This window comes from Monodelphis domestica, chromosome 2, assembly GCF_027887165.1.
Source record: "Monodelphis domestica isolate mMonDom1 chromosome 2, mMonDom1.pri, whole genome shotgun sequence".
NCBI classification, from domain to species: Eukaryota; Metazoa; Chordata; class Mammalia; order Didelphimorphia; family Didelphidae; genus Monodelphis; species Monodelphis domestica.
The window spans coordinates 535,534,511-535,549,747 of NC_077228.1; the positions used below are offsets into that span (position 1 = coordinate 535,534,511).

The window sequence follows — 15,237 nt, forward strand, 5'->3', positions numbered from 1 at the left end:
CCTGGAGAGCAAAGCCACGAGCCAAACCTATGATGTTGGGCAGTAACCGTTGTGTTTATTTCTAAGTTCTCTATAAAGTAATCATTTGAAGTCTCATTCTCTCCTGCTTTGCTCATTCTGCTGAGCCTGAATCCCATCCTCTCTGGGCCAAAGCTCCCTCCCTTCCCTTAGTGCCTCTAATATTCGCTCTCTCAAAACTGACTTGTTCCTTCCTTGCTGACTATAAATTCACCAAGTCGTCTTCTGCTTATAATTTTTTCCACAAGACCCTAATTTAACACTCCAAGATACGAGATCTCTCTTCAATGATCAGTCCCAAGTCTTAATGACATTTTTTATCTCTGAAACGTCATTCTGGTTTCTGTCGGTATCCTGCTTCTGTACATTTTGCTCTGCATCAGTTCTACAAGCCTTCCCAGGTTTTGTTGAATCGATCCGCCATCATTTTCAGCCACCCTCCAATTCACATAGGCTTCCCTAGTTCCCAGGTTTTTGTCAGCACAAAAAGAATCGCTGTAGATATTTTTGTAACTGCATATCCTCTTCCTTTTGGATCTAGGCCTAGCAATTGAAGAAGTGGTTCAAAAGGTATGCAAAGTTCAGTGATTTGGGGGGCAAAGTTTTAACATTATTTTCCAGAATGGCTGAACTAATTTTGTAGCTACTCAACAGTCTACAAGAGGGCTTCTTTCCCCACACCCCTCCGACGTTTGTCATTTTTGTCCATCTTGTAGGTATGAGGTGGCGTTTGGGAGCTGCTTTAATTTGCATTTCTCCACGAACAATTTGGAGCATTTTTAATTCATACAGTTGGTAAGTTGGATTCTTTACACATACGAAGTATTTAATAGATGCTGGTTGAATCAAACTGAGTCAGTGAAAAATTCCCATTCTGGTCTAATACTTTTTGGGAAACAGGTTATTTGGAGGCAACCAGGTGGCACATTACATAGGGCTCTGGGCCTGGAGTCAGAAAGATTGAGTTCAAATCTGCCTCTGGATGTTTACTAGTTATGTTTGTTATAACCGAAAGTTGTTTTAGGGGTGTGGCTCTGAGTTAGTGGAGAGAACAGTCTGGTTCTTCACTTGATTAAATCCTTCTATTTTCATATAAAAACAGGAAGGGCTGAGGCAGAGAATGGAATAGTGGTGAGAAACAGCCCTGGAGTCAGGAGGACCTGGGGCCGGGCACTCCCTAAGGCCATGCTGGAAAACTCATGGCACACATGCTGGAGCAGCGTAGAGAGGGCTGCTCTCCTCCTCCTCCTCCTCTCCACATGTGCCTGAGGATATTTCTCCCATCACTCATCCCTCTGCCCAGCAGCCCAAAAGGAGGCATCCTTCCTCCCCTGTCTGGGGTAAAGCAGGGGGCTCCCATGCAGTGTGAACGTTACAATTTGGGCATTTGGTCTCTAAAAGGTTTGCCATCACTGCCTTAAGGATATCAAGTGGCTGATTTGTGTGAGTTTCCAGTCTACTAAAATATTCATTTTTCCAGTGCTTCTGTGTTAAGTGAATTATTCTGCAAAAATCAGATGCCAATAGTCTATCTTACAAATTTCAAGAATGTTAAAAACAAATCCTTAGAATTGATGCTAAGTATTGATTCCAAGGCAGAAGGGCATTAAAAGCTAGACACCGAAGGTTAAGTGACTTGCCCAGGGTCACACATTAGTGTCTGAGGCCAGATTTGAAACTAGGTCCTCCTCTCTCTAGGCCTGGCTCTCTACTGAGCCACTTAGGGACCCACCCCTCAAGAACACTAGGATTTAGTATTCTACTAATAAATCCACATTAAATACTTAAATTCTTATAAATTTTCAAGTTCTAAGTCATTAGGAACTTGTGTTAAAAGATTTGTATTTTGTATATCTTATTTTCATGCAATGAAATTTATTGATTTTTATATAATCATGTAGCATTTTCACTCTCCCACTCCTATACCTACACCACCAAAAATGGCCCTTGGATTTGACCTGAATTGTTCTCTTTGATTATCATCATCCTTGTATCTTTAATAAAGAATAAAAAACAGAAAAACAAAGCCAGGCTGACATCATGGGAGGTGCTTCCCATCCCAAGTTTCCCACTTCTGAGTAGAAATGCAGAAGAAAAATATATGATTTATCACTTGTTTATATGGGTATATGATTGGGGGTTTTAGTTTTAAAAGATTATTATAAAAATTACTAATATGGAAATAGGTATTGAGTGATAATATATGTATAACCCATTGGAATTGCTTGTCAGCTCTGGGAGAGGGAAAGGAAGAGGGAAAGGAGAGAACATAAATCATGGAAAGATGAACCAAAGAAAGAGACTAAGTAAGGACTAGGCAATGGAGGTGAAGTGACTTGCTCAGGGTCATACAGCTAGAAGTATCTGGGGCCAGATTTGAACCCTTGTAAACCTCAAAATTTCTTAGACTTGTGAATGTTGGAAATTTCACCATTGGAATGTGAACCCCATTGGCAAGGGAAGTTCCTCCTCCTCCCTTCTTAAGATTACTTTAGGACAGAAACCTTTTGCTGAACAATGGAAAGGGCTGCAGCATAGACCAAAATTTAATTATTCCAATCTCCACCCTACTCAGGGTAGCAGGATTTAGGAAGGGCTGTAGCAAAGGATCAAGATTTAATTATTTGAGAATATGACCTTCAACAGACATGTGCAAAACCACAGACCTCTGAGAGGTCCTGGGTTAAGCTAGAGCCACCATTGGCACAGGGAAGACATGGACAGTGATTGGTAGATGTGAGAACTGAGGGGAGGGAACTTGGATGGTTTCCTTAAAGATAGCAGGGTCTGAGGACTAAGGGTTGGTTGGAGAGGTTGTGCTCTGAGAAGCTTGCTCTGAAGGAAGCTGGAGGTGGAGGCCCCTGAGACTGTTTCTCCATTTTGGTCACGTGAGTGATAGGGACTGATCTCTTCTTTGCCTCAGCTATCTAAGGGCTTGGGCCTTTTGGCCCAGCCTAAACAGAAGGGGTATTGTATTTAAGCCCTATTCCCTTCTCTCCCCTTTCTCTCTCCCCCTCTCTCTCTATCTCTAATACCTTTCTTCCTCCTGTTTGTAATTAAACTCCATAAAAGGTTGACTGCTGACTTGAGTTTTCATTAAGGAATTACATAGCTGAATTCCTTGGCGACCTTAAATTAATATATATCAGTCTTTTAAAGTGATTTCCTTGTCACATTGAATTACTGATTTTTTTCTTATTTCTTTTCTTTTCTTTTTTGATCAGAATATTTGAATTTTTTCTCATTTTTTGCACTGAAGGTACACATGATTAATATTAATATTATTTTTTCCTGCAGTAATACAAGTTAATATATATACTCTTGCTATAATATCAATATATGTCTAAAAGCTTTAAACTATGGGAACCTGCCATTTATTGATAAAATATTATAGGACTGTGATTAATGTTTGTGTCTGATTACAGGAAAAGGGATAAAAACAAGGAGCACAGACTAAACCTGGATAGTGCCAATAGATGAGACTCAAGGTTGCGACGCTTAACTTATGTTTAAGTCATAGGACTTCCTTGTATCTACGCTCTTTACAAAGTACTCAAACAAGTACAAAGCTTGACTATCATGCTGGCTCCCTATATCCCTGAATGGAAAAAAAAATCAGATGAGGGAATGACATTTCCCCATCAAAATAGAATTCTAATTCTTTTCTTCTTATATTATGGCAACTTCCTGTAGTCTTGGCTACAAATGGCTAAGTGAAATATTACTGCATTCTGTCCTACATACTTGTGGGATAGAAATTACTTTAAACTGGACCTATACAAGGCCTATTTTGAATTTTTATGTTTTTTGATTATTTTTCTATTCTTTTGATAATTGACACACACCCATAACTGAACATTGCATTTTGAGCTAAACTTGATATTTTTTTAAATACTTACTTCAGGGGGGATAGTATTTTAATTTAAAATATACCCTTGACCCCCCCCCCATCTCTAGGCCTGGCTCTCAATTCACTGAGGTACCCAGCTGCCCCCAGTTTTAATGGTTTTGTCATTCTTTCCCTTTCTATTGTCATGGGCATGGTGGACAATGATCTGTTGATCTGGATTCACTCAATCATCCTCATTCCTCATATGCTTCGCAGCATCCCCTTCTCTATATGGACTAGCCAATTGCTATCTCCTTTGTTTCCAGCCTTGTTGGAAACTTCTAAGAAGTGTCCATATAGTCACTTGTCTGAGCCCTGACCCCGAAGTGGCAGACTCTTTTGAGTCAATGAGCACCAAGACCTTACTTGGTCTCTTTCTCTGGTTCATTCCAAATTGCTTTGAGAATGGCAGGGCCAAGTCTTGGCTTCACCTGCAGGGCAAGATTGTTGCCCCCTTTCCAAAGTGTTTCTATAACTAAGGGTCCCCATTTTTTGTCTGTTTTGTCCATCCTAGGGGTGACAGGTGAAAACTTACGAGGGATTTCTCTTATGAGTGAAATCTTTCCCCCTTATGGTTGTTTGTAACTCTTCATTGAAAAATTGTTCCTTCAATTCCACTGACTGCCAGTCTACTAGGGAATGACTCAATTTCCTACAGATTCTGGATGTTGAACTTTTATCAGAAACACTTGAGAGAAGGCCTTCTCCAGCCCCCAAACCATAAGTTTGCTTTTCACTTTGGCAGCACTGATTTTGTTTTCAAAAAGCTTATAAATGTTATATTTATGAATTTTGTGGTTCTCTTAAGTGACCTTTTATTCTTTTTCTCCTGCCTTTTCTCAGCAAGAAGCAAACATGCTGACTTTCCCCCCAGATTTTTTTAGGTCCAGCTACTTTGCTGATGCAGATAATTACTGACTGGCTTCTTCCATTACTCTCAAGGGCCTTCAGATTAAACCCTGGAAGGAAGAACAATTTCACTTGCTCTTTACCCATGTTAGTCCTTTATTTTAGTTGCTAGAAGTAGAATTTCTTGTACCCTGTCAGATGTTAGTGGAGAATATAAATATGCGAATGATATAAGTTGATCTTTTACCCCAACTTAAAACAGCTGGCCATTGTACCGTTATGCCAGCATTTCTCCAACAAATGTGGCCACAGATTATCTAAAGTACAAAATGAAAGAACCTTGAGATGCTCAACTGGAGGCACCCAGAACAAAGAACATCTCCAGGATAAAATGGGGTGTATTGGGAAATTTGGAAGCAAGATGGAGGAAAGTTATTTTCTTATCCAGAAAAGTCTTGTAGTTCTGTATGTATTAACTAGAGTTGGTCAGAGGGCTAGTTTGTTTTGCTTAATTTTATGTCTTTGTTATAAAGAAGGGCTCTATTGGTGGTGGGGATAGTGAAAAGTGAGAGTGATATTTTAAAATATCACCAAAACATTCTAAAAATTAGGTTATACATGAAGTTTGATGCATACAAAAATTTGCATAGATTATAATGTCCTTAACTTGTAGCAGGTAACAAATTTTTATATTTTTCATGTTATAAAGGGCATTATTTTATTGACATAATAGTTCAGACAAAAAAACCAACAACTTTGGCTTTAACTTTATTTAAAAACCCTTACCTTCCATTTTAGACTCAATATTAAGTATTGGTTCCAAGGCAGAAAAGCAATAAGAGCTAGGCAATGGAATTTAAGTGACTCACCCAGGCTCACAGAACTAGGAAGTGTCTGAGGCTGTATTTGAACCCAGGACCTCCTGTCTCTAGGCCTGATTTTCAAACTTGGCTGCCCCACTTTAGCTTTAACTTTAAAGGGAAATTTGATCACAAAAAAAAGAAAAGAAATTAAGTACACATTTTAAGGAATTTTATTTTAAGGTTTTAAGGAATGTTATTAATATTAATGTTATTATTAGTAATTCTGATAAATCTAGCTCCGTTATCAGGAAAAACCAGAGCAGAGAGAAGGCATTTAATTACCTCACACTCCCAAATTATATTGTATATTACTAGGGATTCAAGACCAAGCTAAATGACTCCAAGTTCAGGAGTTTTTCATAGAATCATAGATATAGAGCTGGAGGGGTCATAGGTTGAGCTAGTCCAATCCCCTTTACTTTACAGATGAGGAAACTGAGGTCCCAGAGAAAGAGAATGGCAAAAAGCTACACAAGTAGCCCAAAGTCAAGCTGGGACTTCCATTCTACAGTTCTGTGTCAGGTATTCAGCTGTGATCATACAGTAGTTCGCCTCTTCTAGCTCATCACTACTCAAATAATGATAACCATAAATGGAACTTATTTATACTGACTATGCTCTGTTTTGTTGATTTTTGAATGAGGACCGCTTGTTCCTAAGAAAGATGATTTCTCCAAAAATTAAAAGAGTTGGTTTTTGATTAGGATAATCCTACAAGAAGGGGGAAAAAGCTAACAAATACTTCAACTTACTTTTCTATTGCACAAAACTGCCAAGATACATCTAGAACATTTAAGTCTGAATTCCACTGGTCTAAAATAGTCCTGACCCTCAAGGCTCACAGTAAACTGACTGTGATTGCCATTTTTGCTACCATGAAACTCTTGAAATGATCGTCCTTAGGAGAACCACAAAGGAAATAAATCTATCTTAACGCATAAATGAGTATTTAAAATGAATAAAGTGTGGTGCAATATAAATTTAATTTTGAATATGTAATGCAGAGGCAATCATTAACAGCCTGTTCCATTAGGGAAATGGCTCCTGGCAAAAGGTATTTGTTTTGCTCTCAGAAATAACTACTTGTTTGCTCTGTTCTTCTCAAATTTGCTAACTGAATTCAGCTGTCCCACTGAATGGAAGAATGGCTAATTAATAAGCTAAACTCATTTCCCTCTTTTTAATAATTAAACCCAAGTGGCATCTGACTCCAGGATGTTCCCATAATGTCAAGTACTCTATGTGACCCAATGGAGGGCCCTCAGTTACCCTAATGCTATCATGATTGCCAAAGGGCAATGGCTGGGGCCTCTGTAACCCACTGAAGGGCTACAAGCTGCCAAACCAAGCCAAGAGGCAGGCCTGTTTGGTGACCCTCAACCAGCACGGGCAGTAGTATATATCTTTGCAGTTTAAAGAGTTGGATCAACATATTTCCCTGCCTCCTTTTGGTATAAAAAATAAATGTGCCAACTCCAAGATGGAAGGCATCCACAAGAAAAGGTAGAAGAGCAGTAGGATTAAGGTAACACTCTTGGTGGTATCTCTGTTCCTTCTGTTTGGCCTGAGAGGCATCCCTGTTATCTCAGCATGGTCAAAGCCATGCCCGGGGGCCTTGCTGTTCTTATAGCTGTGGGGTTCGGTCTGTCCCTTAGATTAAACGGGGTAGGGAACTCCTGGCGAGGAGAGGCCCCCTATCATCACTCATCTTCAGCTTTTCTAAAACTTGTCCTGTGGAGAGTTGCCTGAGGCCCTGAGAGGGGAAGCATCTGGCCCAGAAGCCACGGTGGGCCAGAGGCAGGTCGACAGATTCAGCTTTCCTCCCTTCCTGGCCCCACAGCTTGCCTTTCAGGCTCTGGTCCCCGGGGCAGTGACATCTCTATGATTACTTTACTCAGGTTTTGTCCAGCTTGGATGGACCACTGAACCTCTGGCCCCCTTTTTGATTTCTAATGGGAACATGCCACAACACATGGTAGTTCCACACCAAAGGCAGCTGTTCCCAAATACAGCTTTTAATCTACTTTGGTTTGTCAGAGAAGTCCGTCAGGTCCTCACTGATTCTTTTTAACATTTGGTTTGGAAGCCCAAGGGGGATAGGCAAGCCTATGCAGAGCAGCTGGGAGTGCGGACAGGGGCAGCCCGAATATTAAGAAGTTTAGTTCAATGGCCAGAAAACAAACAAACCTGGCCTTAGGGAACTGAGGTGAAATAAGGGGAGAGAAAGAAAGAATGGCTCTTAAATGTTCTTTTTCATTTGGCCTCACTTGCCTAAACCAGCATGGCAGCATCTCTCCCTCCTCAGCAAGGGCCTTCCTGCTGTCCTTGCTAGGTGTAACCCCTGCCTGACTCTGTAACAGGAGTTGGGGCCACAGCCATTGGTCACATGATATACTGGCACGATGTGGCCCAGAGGGCAGCCGCCCACGGGAGGCCTCTGGAGGCCTTTCTCCTCCTGCTCAGGAGCACTTGAAATCCTGACAGGAGCTGACAGGCCTTTTCACTGCCCAGGGCTAAAGGAAGGCAGGATTTCTGGAGGGGACCAGGCTGTCCAGAGACAGAGGTGAAGGCCCTTCATAGCTAGCAGACCTCTACTTCTGGCTTGTGTCAATGGCAGGAAGCCCACCGTTCATTAGGAGGTGTGAGGTGAGGGATGGAGTAAGAGAGGGGGATCTTGGCTCAAATGTTTGATTAAAGCCAGAGTAGAAATGCTGTCTAAAGTTTGACTTCCAGCCCTATATTTTAGGTCTCCCTGGATGCTCTGTTTCCTATTCCATACACTGTCATACATACACTAAGGCACCCTTTAGCTATCAAAAAGCCCATCAAGGCACATTTTCCTACGTGGACACAGCTCATATTCAACATTACACAGAGAGCGCCTTTTCTTGTAATGTTCCCAGAGATGAATTTTCATAATGACTATTAAAATTAAGCTAGAAATTCTCTTTTGATATTGAGAACCTTCAGCCAGAACCCTTCATCTGGGTTGGTCCACAATTCCTGTTCCCTTGGGAACTCCATGGAGCAAAAGAAAGGATAATTGGCGACAGCGTGTTTTGGCTTGAAAACTACCAATAAACAACAAAAACCACTGGAAGATCCCGTTTCCCTTCCTGAGTCCATTTGCTTTTGGGGAGTTCTAAAGATATCATCACCTTAACTTGAGTGCTAAAGTCCTCAACAATTAAAGACCCCAAACTCAGACACAAACAAATCAGGGAAAGAAAGCTTTGATTACCATCACACTGGAGAGAAAGGCTTTCTTCATCAAAGTGGACTGAAACCTTTAACAGTTTACAGCGGTGAGGTGGGAAGGAGAGAAGAGAAGGGAGGCCAAAGCAAGAAATGAGGTGTACAGCACAGACTGTCGGGATCCTCTGGCCTAATCTCTGACCTCTTAGGCAACTTAAACAGTGGCATTTCAGTAAGAATAAAAAACCAAAAAATCCCCAAGAGAAACGTGCTATGTGATGTCAGTAGAGAAGAGACAGAGCACCACCAACAGAGAAAAAGAAAGATCGTGCTTCCTCCACTCGGGGATTAGATCAGACAATCCAATCTGCTACCTGAGAACAGGGAAAGCCTCTGGACATAAAACAAGGGGTATGAGGCCAACTCAACAGAGGAGGGACCAGGAAGCCTCACTACAGAGAGGCAGAAAGAACCCTTGGACCGGGAGTCAGAACTCCTGGGTCCAGCTTTTCTATTTACATCCTGTATTATCAAGTCACCTAACCTGTCTGGCCCTTCATTTCCTCCTCTGCAAACAGATGGGGGGCTGGACTAGAGGATCCCAAGGTTCCTTTGGTCCTAACTCAGAGAGCTGACTTTCTGGGGCCTCAGTTTCCTCTCTATAAACGAAGGGTTAGTTTCAATGAAGTCTCGGGTTCCTCCCAGCTCAGCATCAGTGTTCTTAGGAAGCTAATCATCAGAACAAGGGTCTCCCCCAAAGGCTGTCTGGACACTCTCTGGCACCAACATGGCAGTTTCACACCAATGGAGGCCACTACCAAACACAGCTTTAATCTGCTTTGGTTTGTTAGGAAGAAGTCCTTCGTGTCCTCGCCGACTCTTTGTAATGTTTGGTCTAGAACCCATGTGGGGAAGGGCTTGTGTATGTAGTGCAGCTGGGAGTGTGGGTGGGCAGTGAGCCCTCGCCAGTAGCTGGGGAGTGGGGGCAGCTGCCACTTAAGAGAAATATTTATTTCAACTCAAAGACCTGTCTTCGAGAGCTGGGAGGAAATCAGGGGAAAAGAAAGGGCAGGATGTCATGGGGTTCTGCAGAAGAAGAGTGACCACGCGGGAAGGCCCAGAGGCCCAGACTGACCCGGATGGCCCAAGGACCAACAGAAGCCGAAGAAAGCGAGCTGGTCACTGGCTCGCAATCCAGAGACACAAAGAGAGTACGTGTGGGCTTCGTCTTTTGCTTACAATCGTTTGGAACTTTTTAGATTTGTGCATCATAACCGCACGCATAAAATGCCCTCTACAATTGACACCCCCACACATACGCTCTCTTTCCTGTGACAGCTGAAGCAGGGTTTATCCCTTGGCCCCTCGCCGTGAGGGCTTTGTGTTTCATATCTAAGCGAGATGCTGCACAGTGTATTGCTTGTGACCCAGCTTCAGACCCACAATCATCAGGGCATAATTAGTTCAGTTCGGTGCAGGCGGGGAACCTGTCACCTTAGGTAGGATTTGGAGATGACGAGGCTGTCAGGAACGATTCCAACCTGGATCATCACACTTAATGGCCACAGAAATAAACCAGGGTCTATGTCCTGGCTGGCCCCTCGGACAGAGGAGGCTCAGCCTTGCGGCCTCTCCCTCCCTCGGCTGTGTCATGATGGGGAAGGGGGAGAATGGAGTAGTGGGGGCGGTGGCCAATGTCTCAAATATACAAAAAGCCAAGAAAGCAAGCAAGCAGATCAAGACGCCGACTACTCACCACCATGTTGTAAGCATCGGGGACTTCTATCTCAAACTGAAATTTTCCACCCTGGTAGTGACCCTCATCTATCAGAAAACACACACAAAGAAAAGAAACCTTTAAAAAAATGAAACAGAAACAACCATGTTAGGAAAAGGAGGAGGTGAATAATGTTCTGAAAGAACTACGCTGGAAAGTTAGGCATTTGGAAAAAGGGCAAGAGTTGTAACCCAATTTCACTTGAACAAACCTGGCTAAAGGTATTTTCACACTGACATCGGAACATATACACTCAAAAGAATGAATTGGGGCAACGAGGGGACTCATTGGATAAAGCCAGGCCTAGAGACAGGAAGTCCTGGGTTCCAATCTGGCCTCAGAGACTTCCCAGGTGGGTGACCTGAGGGAGGTCACAACCCCCTTTGCCTAACCCTTCCTGCTCTTCTACCTTGGAACCAATGAACAGTATTGATTCTAAGGTGGAAGGAAAGGGTTTAAAAAATAAAAATGAGTTGTATGATTGTGGTCAAGCCTGGAGGACCAAGGGGGCAAAAGGAGGAGGTGACTGGCTCAGATACTACCTCCTTCATGAAGCCTTCCCTGATAGCTTCCTCTGCCTCCTGTTCTCACCTTGCTTACATGTCTTTTTGCCCTTTCTGGATCTCTTCTTTGGCCCCATCTCACCTTACTTTACTCGTGTTTGTCACACCATTCCTGGTAGATGTAGGCTCTTGGGGGCAGCTGAGGCCATTCTTCCTCTTTTCTCTCCAGCACCTAGCCCAGGCTTAGGCTTAATAACGATTCCTCCAGCTCTAAAAGTTAAGATGCTCTTACATGAGACTGACAACTTCTTGTCCTCAGATTTAAGCTGACCCTTTTCTAGCCTTTTCCCTATTCCCCACATTTGAAAATCCTCTTTCTATGCCCAGGACTGTGCAATCGTTCCAGTGTTGGGTTGTGATAGATCGCCGGGAGAACAGGCAAAGCTCTCTGACCCAGGATATTCAAAGCTGAAAAAGACTTCGTTTGAGGATTCAAGTTAGAGCAAATGGATTAATTGTTAACTCCGGAATTCTGTAATTTGAACATTTGTGTCACGGTTAGAGAAAATGAAGCGTTCTCTCCCCACCCCAGACTTTCTCTTTCTTCTCCACTCAAACCAAATCAAAGGCCAAACAGGAGCTGCTCTTGTCTCTACTGCCAGAGTTCCATTTCCATCAAGACACAGTTCACGCCAGACTCTCTGCTGGCCTCAACCCTGAAACCCGAGCCCAACGTGGCCAAGAAGTCCTCCCAAGGGGCCTGGGAGAAGCTTCACAAGTTCTAAGCAGGCTCTGCACGCTGTCTCCTGCTCTGTGAAAGCATCTGAATCCTGGAGAAGCTCGAGACCTCTCTACTCGGGACATGACGCCGTCTCTGCTGTTTTCTCCGCCTCCGGTTTTTCCCTTCCTTTCCCATTATGCACAAACACCCGCCTTCTCTCACTCACACATACCTCCTTCTTATACAATTGAAGATCTAGTTCCTTCATGAGCTATGTGTGGCTCCTGAGTCACAGTTGAACCCGAACAGTCTCTGACCTTTGGATTCCAAGGCTTCAGCACGCAGTGCTGCGCCCGTTGTGTGAGGAAGGTAACGGGCAGGTGCTGTCTCCACTGGCTGCAGAGGAAGGCTGAACGCTTAACAAAATCACCCACAAGGCCGGGGCACGGGAAGCTTCCTCCGCTGCTCTTGGGCATCCACACACACATAAGCTGATTAATTCTGATTCTGCAAACAAACGTTTTTCCTTTCTTTCTGCTTAAAACTTATTTATAAATTTGCCAAACTTGGAAATGGCAAAACTTTTTGTGAGCCATTTGCAGGGAGTCAGTTATTCCCTACATGACTCTCCCAAATCTGAACGCCGTCCTAATGGTATTCAAGCACACACATTCACAGGGCCAATGACAATCCAGTGAGAAAAGGTCTCGTCTGAGACTCCAGAAATGGAGGCCACTGGAAAGACCCCTGGAGTCCAGTCCAGAGAGAGGAGGAGGCCTTGGCTCCAGAGCCAGTTTTACCACTCAGTTCTTGGCATGACCTTAGGTAGCTTGGGTAAACATTTCTCTTGGCAATCTGCCCCAGATACCTGTCTGCTCCAAGCTGTACTGGTCAGGCCTCCAGTTTCAAGAGCGTTCACTATGGGGCCAGCTTTCTGATGAAAAAGAAAGCGTTGTCACCAACAATAATGACAAAAAGGAGGAAGGGCCGCACCATTCCGTAACTCCTTCTGCCCAAACACTGGCTTGGCTGTTGCAAACATTCTTTGCTTGCATGGTAACTCCCGAGGAGCTCACGGTGCCTCTCCAAATACTAGTAGAAGGCCAAAGCAAACAAGCGGGCTCCAGGAAGTCTTGGTCAGGAGTCCCTCCATGCACAGGGACTTCGAATACCAAGAACACTGAGGTTCTGAAGCCAGGACAAAGGCTTCCGGCAGCCAGGCCACCTGGTCTCCTGCCTTCCAACTGGCTCCTTGCTTTCATCCAGGTTTCCGTAACGTGAGGTCTCTGACCTTGCTTCTTAAGATAGTCTGAGAACTGCATTCGATACAGCTGGTTTACTTTGTTTTTCTCTTTCTTTGATTTCAGGCATTTGAGCGTATTAGCCCAAAGTCCACCGGATTCAGCAGACTGCCAAAGGAGTCCATGACACAAAAAGGGAAGCGCTCCTACTCTAATGAGATGACCTCAGGAAACTGTGGAAATGCAGTCTGGGAGAGCTAAGGGATAGATCAGGCTAAACACAACCGAATGAAGTGGAAGTGTTCTTATGACAATGCAGCCTCAGGATCCTTTCCCACTCTTCTCTCTCCCCCGTCCCTCATCCAATCAGTGGTTTCTATCTTCCTGACATCGCTTGAATCTGCCCCCTTCTCTATTCTGACTCTTCCCCACCTCTGTAGGCCCTGGCCCACACGCCTGGCCTATGGCACTAGCCTGATGGGGGGGAAGTCGGCCTTCCTCAAGCCTCTCCCTGCTCTAGCTCACCTTCTCCTCAGCTGTCCAATCCACATTCCCAAAGCCCAGGTCTGACCATATCACACCCCACCTCAAAGAACAAACTGACTTACACTTTGGGGGCTTTCTGTTACCTCTAGGATCCAATACAAAATCCTGTTTGGCATCCGAAGCCTTCATAGCTTTCCAGTCTTCACATGCCTTCCTCTTTTCCCAGTACTCTGGGATCCAGGGACAATGACCTCCTGGCTGTTACTCAAGAAAAGATTCTGTCTCCTGGCCAAGGGTTTTCACCATCTGACCCCATACCTGGAGCACATGCCCTCCTCATCACCTCCCGGTTTCCACCAAGTCTCAGCTAAAATCTCACATTCTGTAAGAAACACTTTCTCCCTCCCTCCCTCCCTTCCTCCCTCACTGTCTCTCGCTGCCTCTCGCTCCCCCTCTCCCTAACACACTTTTATGCATTGTCCAAGACCAGCATCAGGGAGATTTGATGTAGGGGTCTGTGACTAGCACACAGTAGGACCCGATACTTGATGGATTGATCTGGGACAATCAGAATGAGAAAGTTCTGAGGGACAGCTTGAGTGGTAGCTTTACGACATGATGGCTTTGTGACATAACATAAACCCACGGGTAAGGGTGGGAATAAAAACTAGGCACATAGTGTTTTTGCAACTTCAGGCACAAATAAGATGCCCCTGTATTTGTCCCACCACCTAGATAGGGACCCCAGTTTTGAGAACAATTAGCTAAACAGAAGATAGTAAGAATATTCTGATTTTCCCTTTACAACTGGCAATATCTTTGAGGAGGAAGGAGGATATAAAGTCTACAAGGGATAATTAAATTAGTATTAATTAAATTCACTACATTTCCTAAAATAGCCCAGGTAGAGATTTAATTAAGTTAGAAACCTCAGAGTAGCCAGATGATAGGACAGTGGATACAGTGCTAGGCCTGGCATTGGTAGGACCCAGGTTCAAATCTGGCCTCAGACACTTTCTGTGTGAGCCTGGGTTTATCCCAGATTGTACAGCCCTTGCCTTTCTGTTTCAGAGTTGTTACTATGACAGAAAGAGTTTTTAAAAAGTTTAAACTTTAAATTAAAAACCTTAATTAACAAGTGACTTATTTGACAAATAATGTATTTTACTTAAATCTGTGAATGAAATACTTTTTTCTGATACTGAAATAAAATGGTATTTGGAAGAAGTTGCCCCCAAGACACACTCCCTCTCCTCAAGTCACACAGATCCTCTCCTCTTGCATTTATCACCCTTTGCTGGGCTTCCTGGGCATGACAGACCTTCGTCCATCCCAGGAGGCTAGAACTACTTCGAGGGCAGGGTCTATGCTATACCTCGCCTATATTTTTGGCTCCCTTTTGCCTCACACGATGCCTCGTACATCACAACTTTAACAATGTAGTAATGCCGGAGGGTGTGAAAGATGCTTCCGTGACCTAATCTTGGCCCAAATGGGAAGCACAAGATGAATTCCTCACATAAGCTCTGTGACTTGGGGGAAGAGCTGAAACCAAGGAGTCACAACTCCATTCAGAAATCTGGGTCACCTCATTCCTATTTTCTCTGAAATCAACCCTGCGGAACCAGCAAAAACAATAAAAAAGATAGAGCAAGGGACCAGGCCTAAGGAGCTCCCAGCTAAGGAAAGCCCCTC

General features: G+C 43.8%; 1 protein-coding gene across 10 annotated transcripts in view; it reads right to left on the reverse strand.

The window, feature by feature from the left end:
* The window catches only part of UBE2F (ubiquitin conjugating enzyme E2 F (putative)), a 104,126-nt gene that overhangs the window by 44,610 nt on the left and 44,279 nt on the right, over positions 1-15,237 (reverse strand). For all 10 annotated transcript variants that reach the window (XM_007485896.3, XM_007485897.3, XM_016429353.2 and 7 more), the window contains one exon: positions 10,571-10,638. In XM_007485896.3, the coding sequence (XP_007485958.1) occupies positions 10,571-10,638 (68 nt within the window). The remainder of the gene's footprint in view (positions 1-10,570; positions 10,639-15,237) is intronic.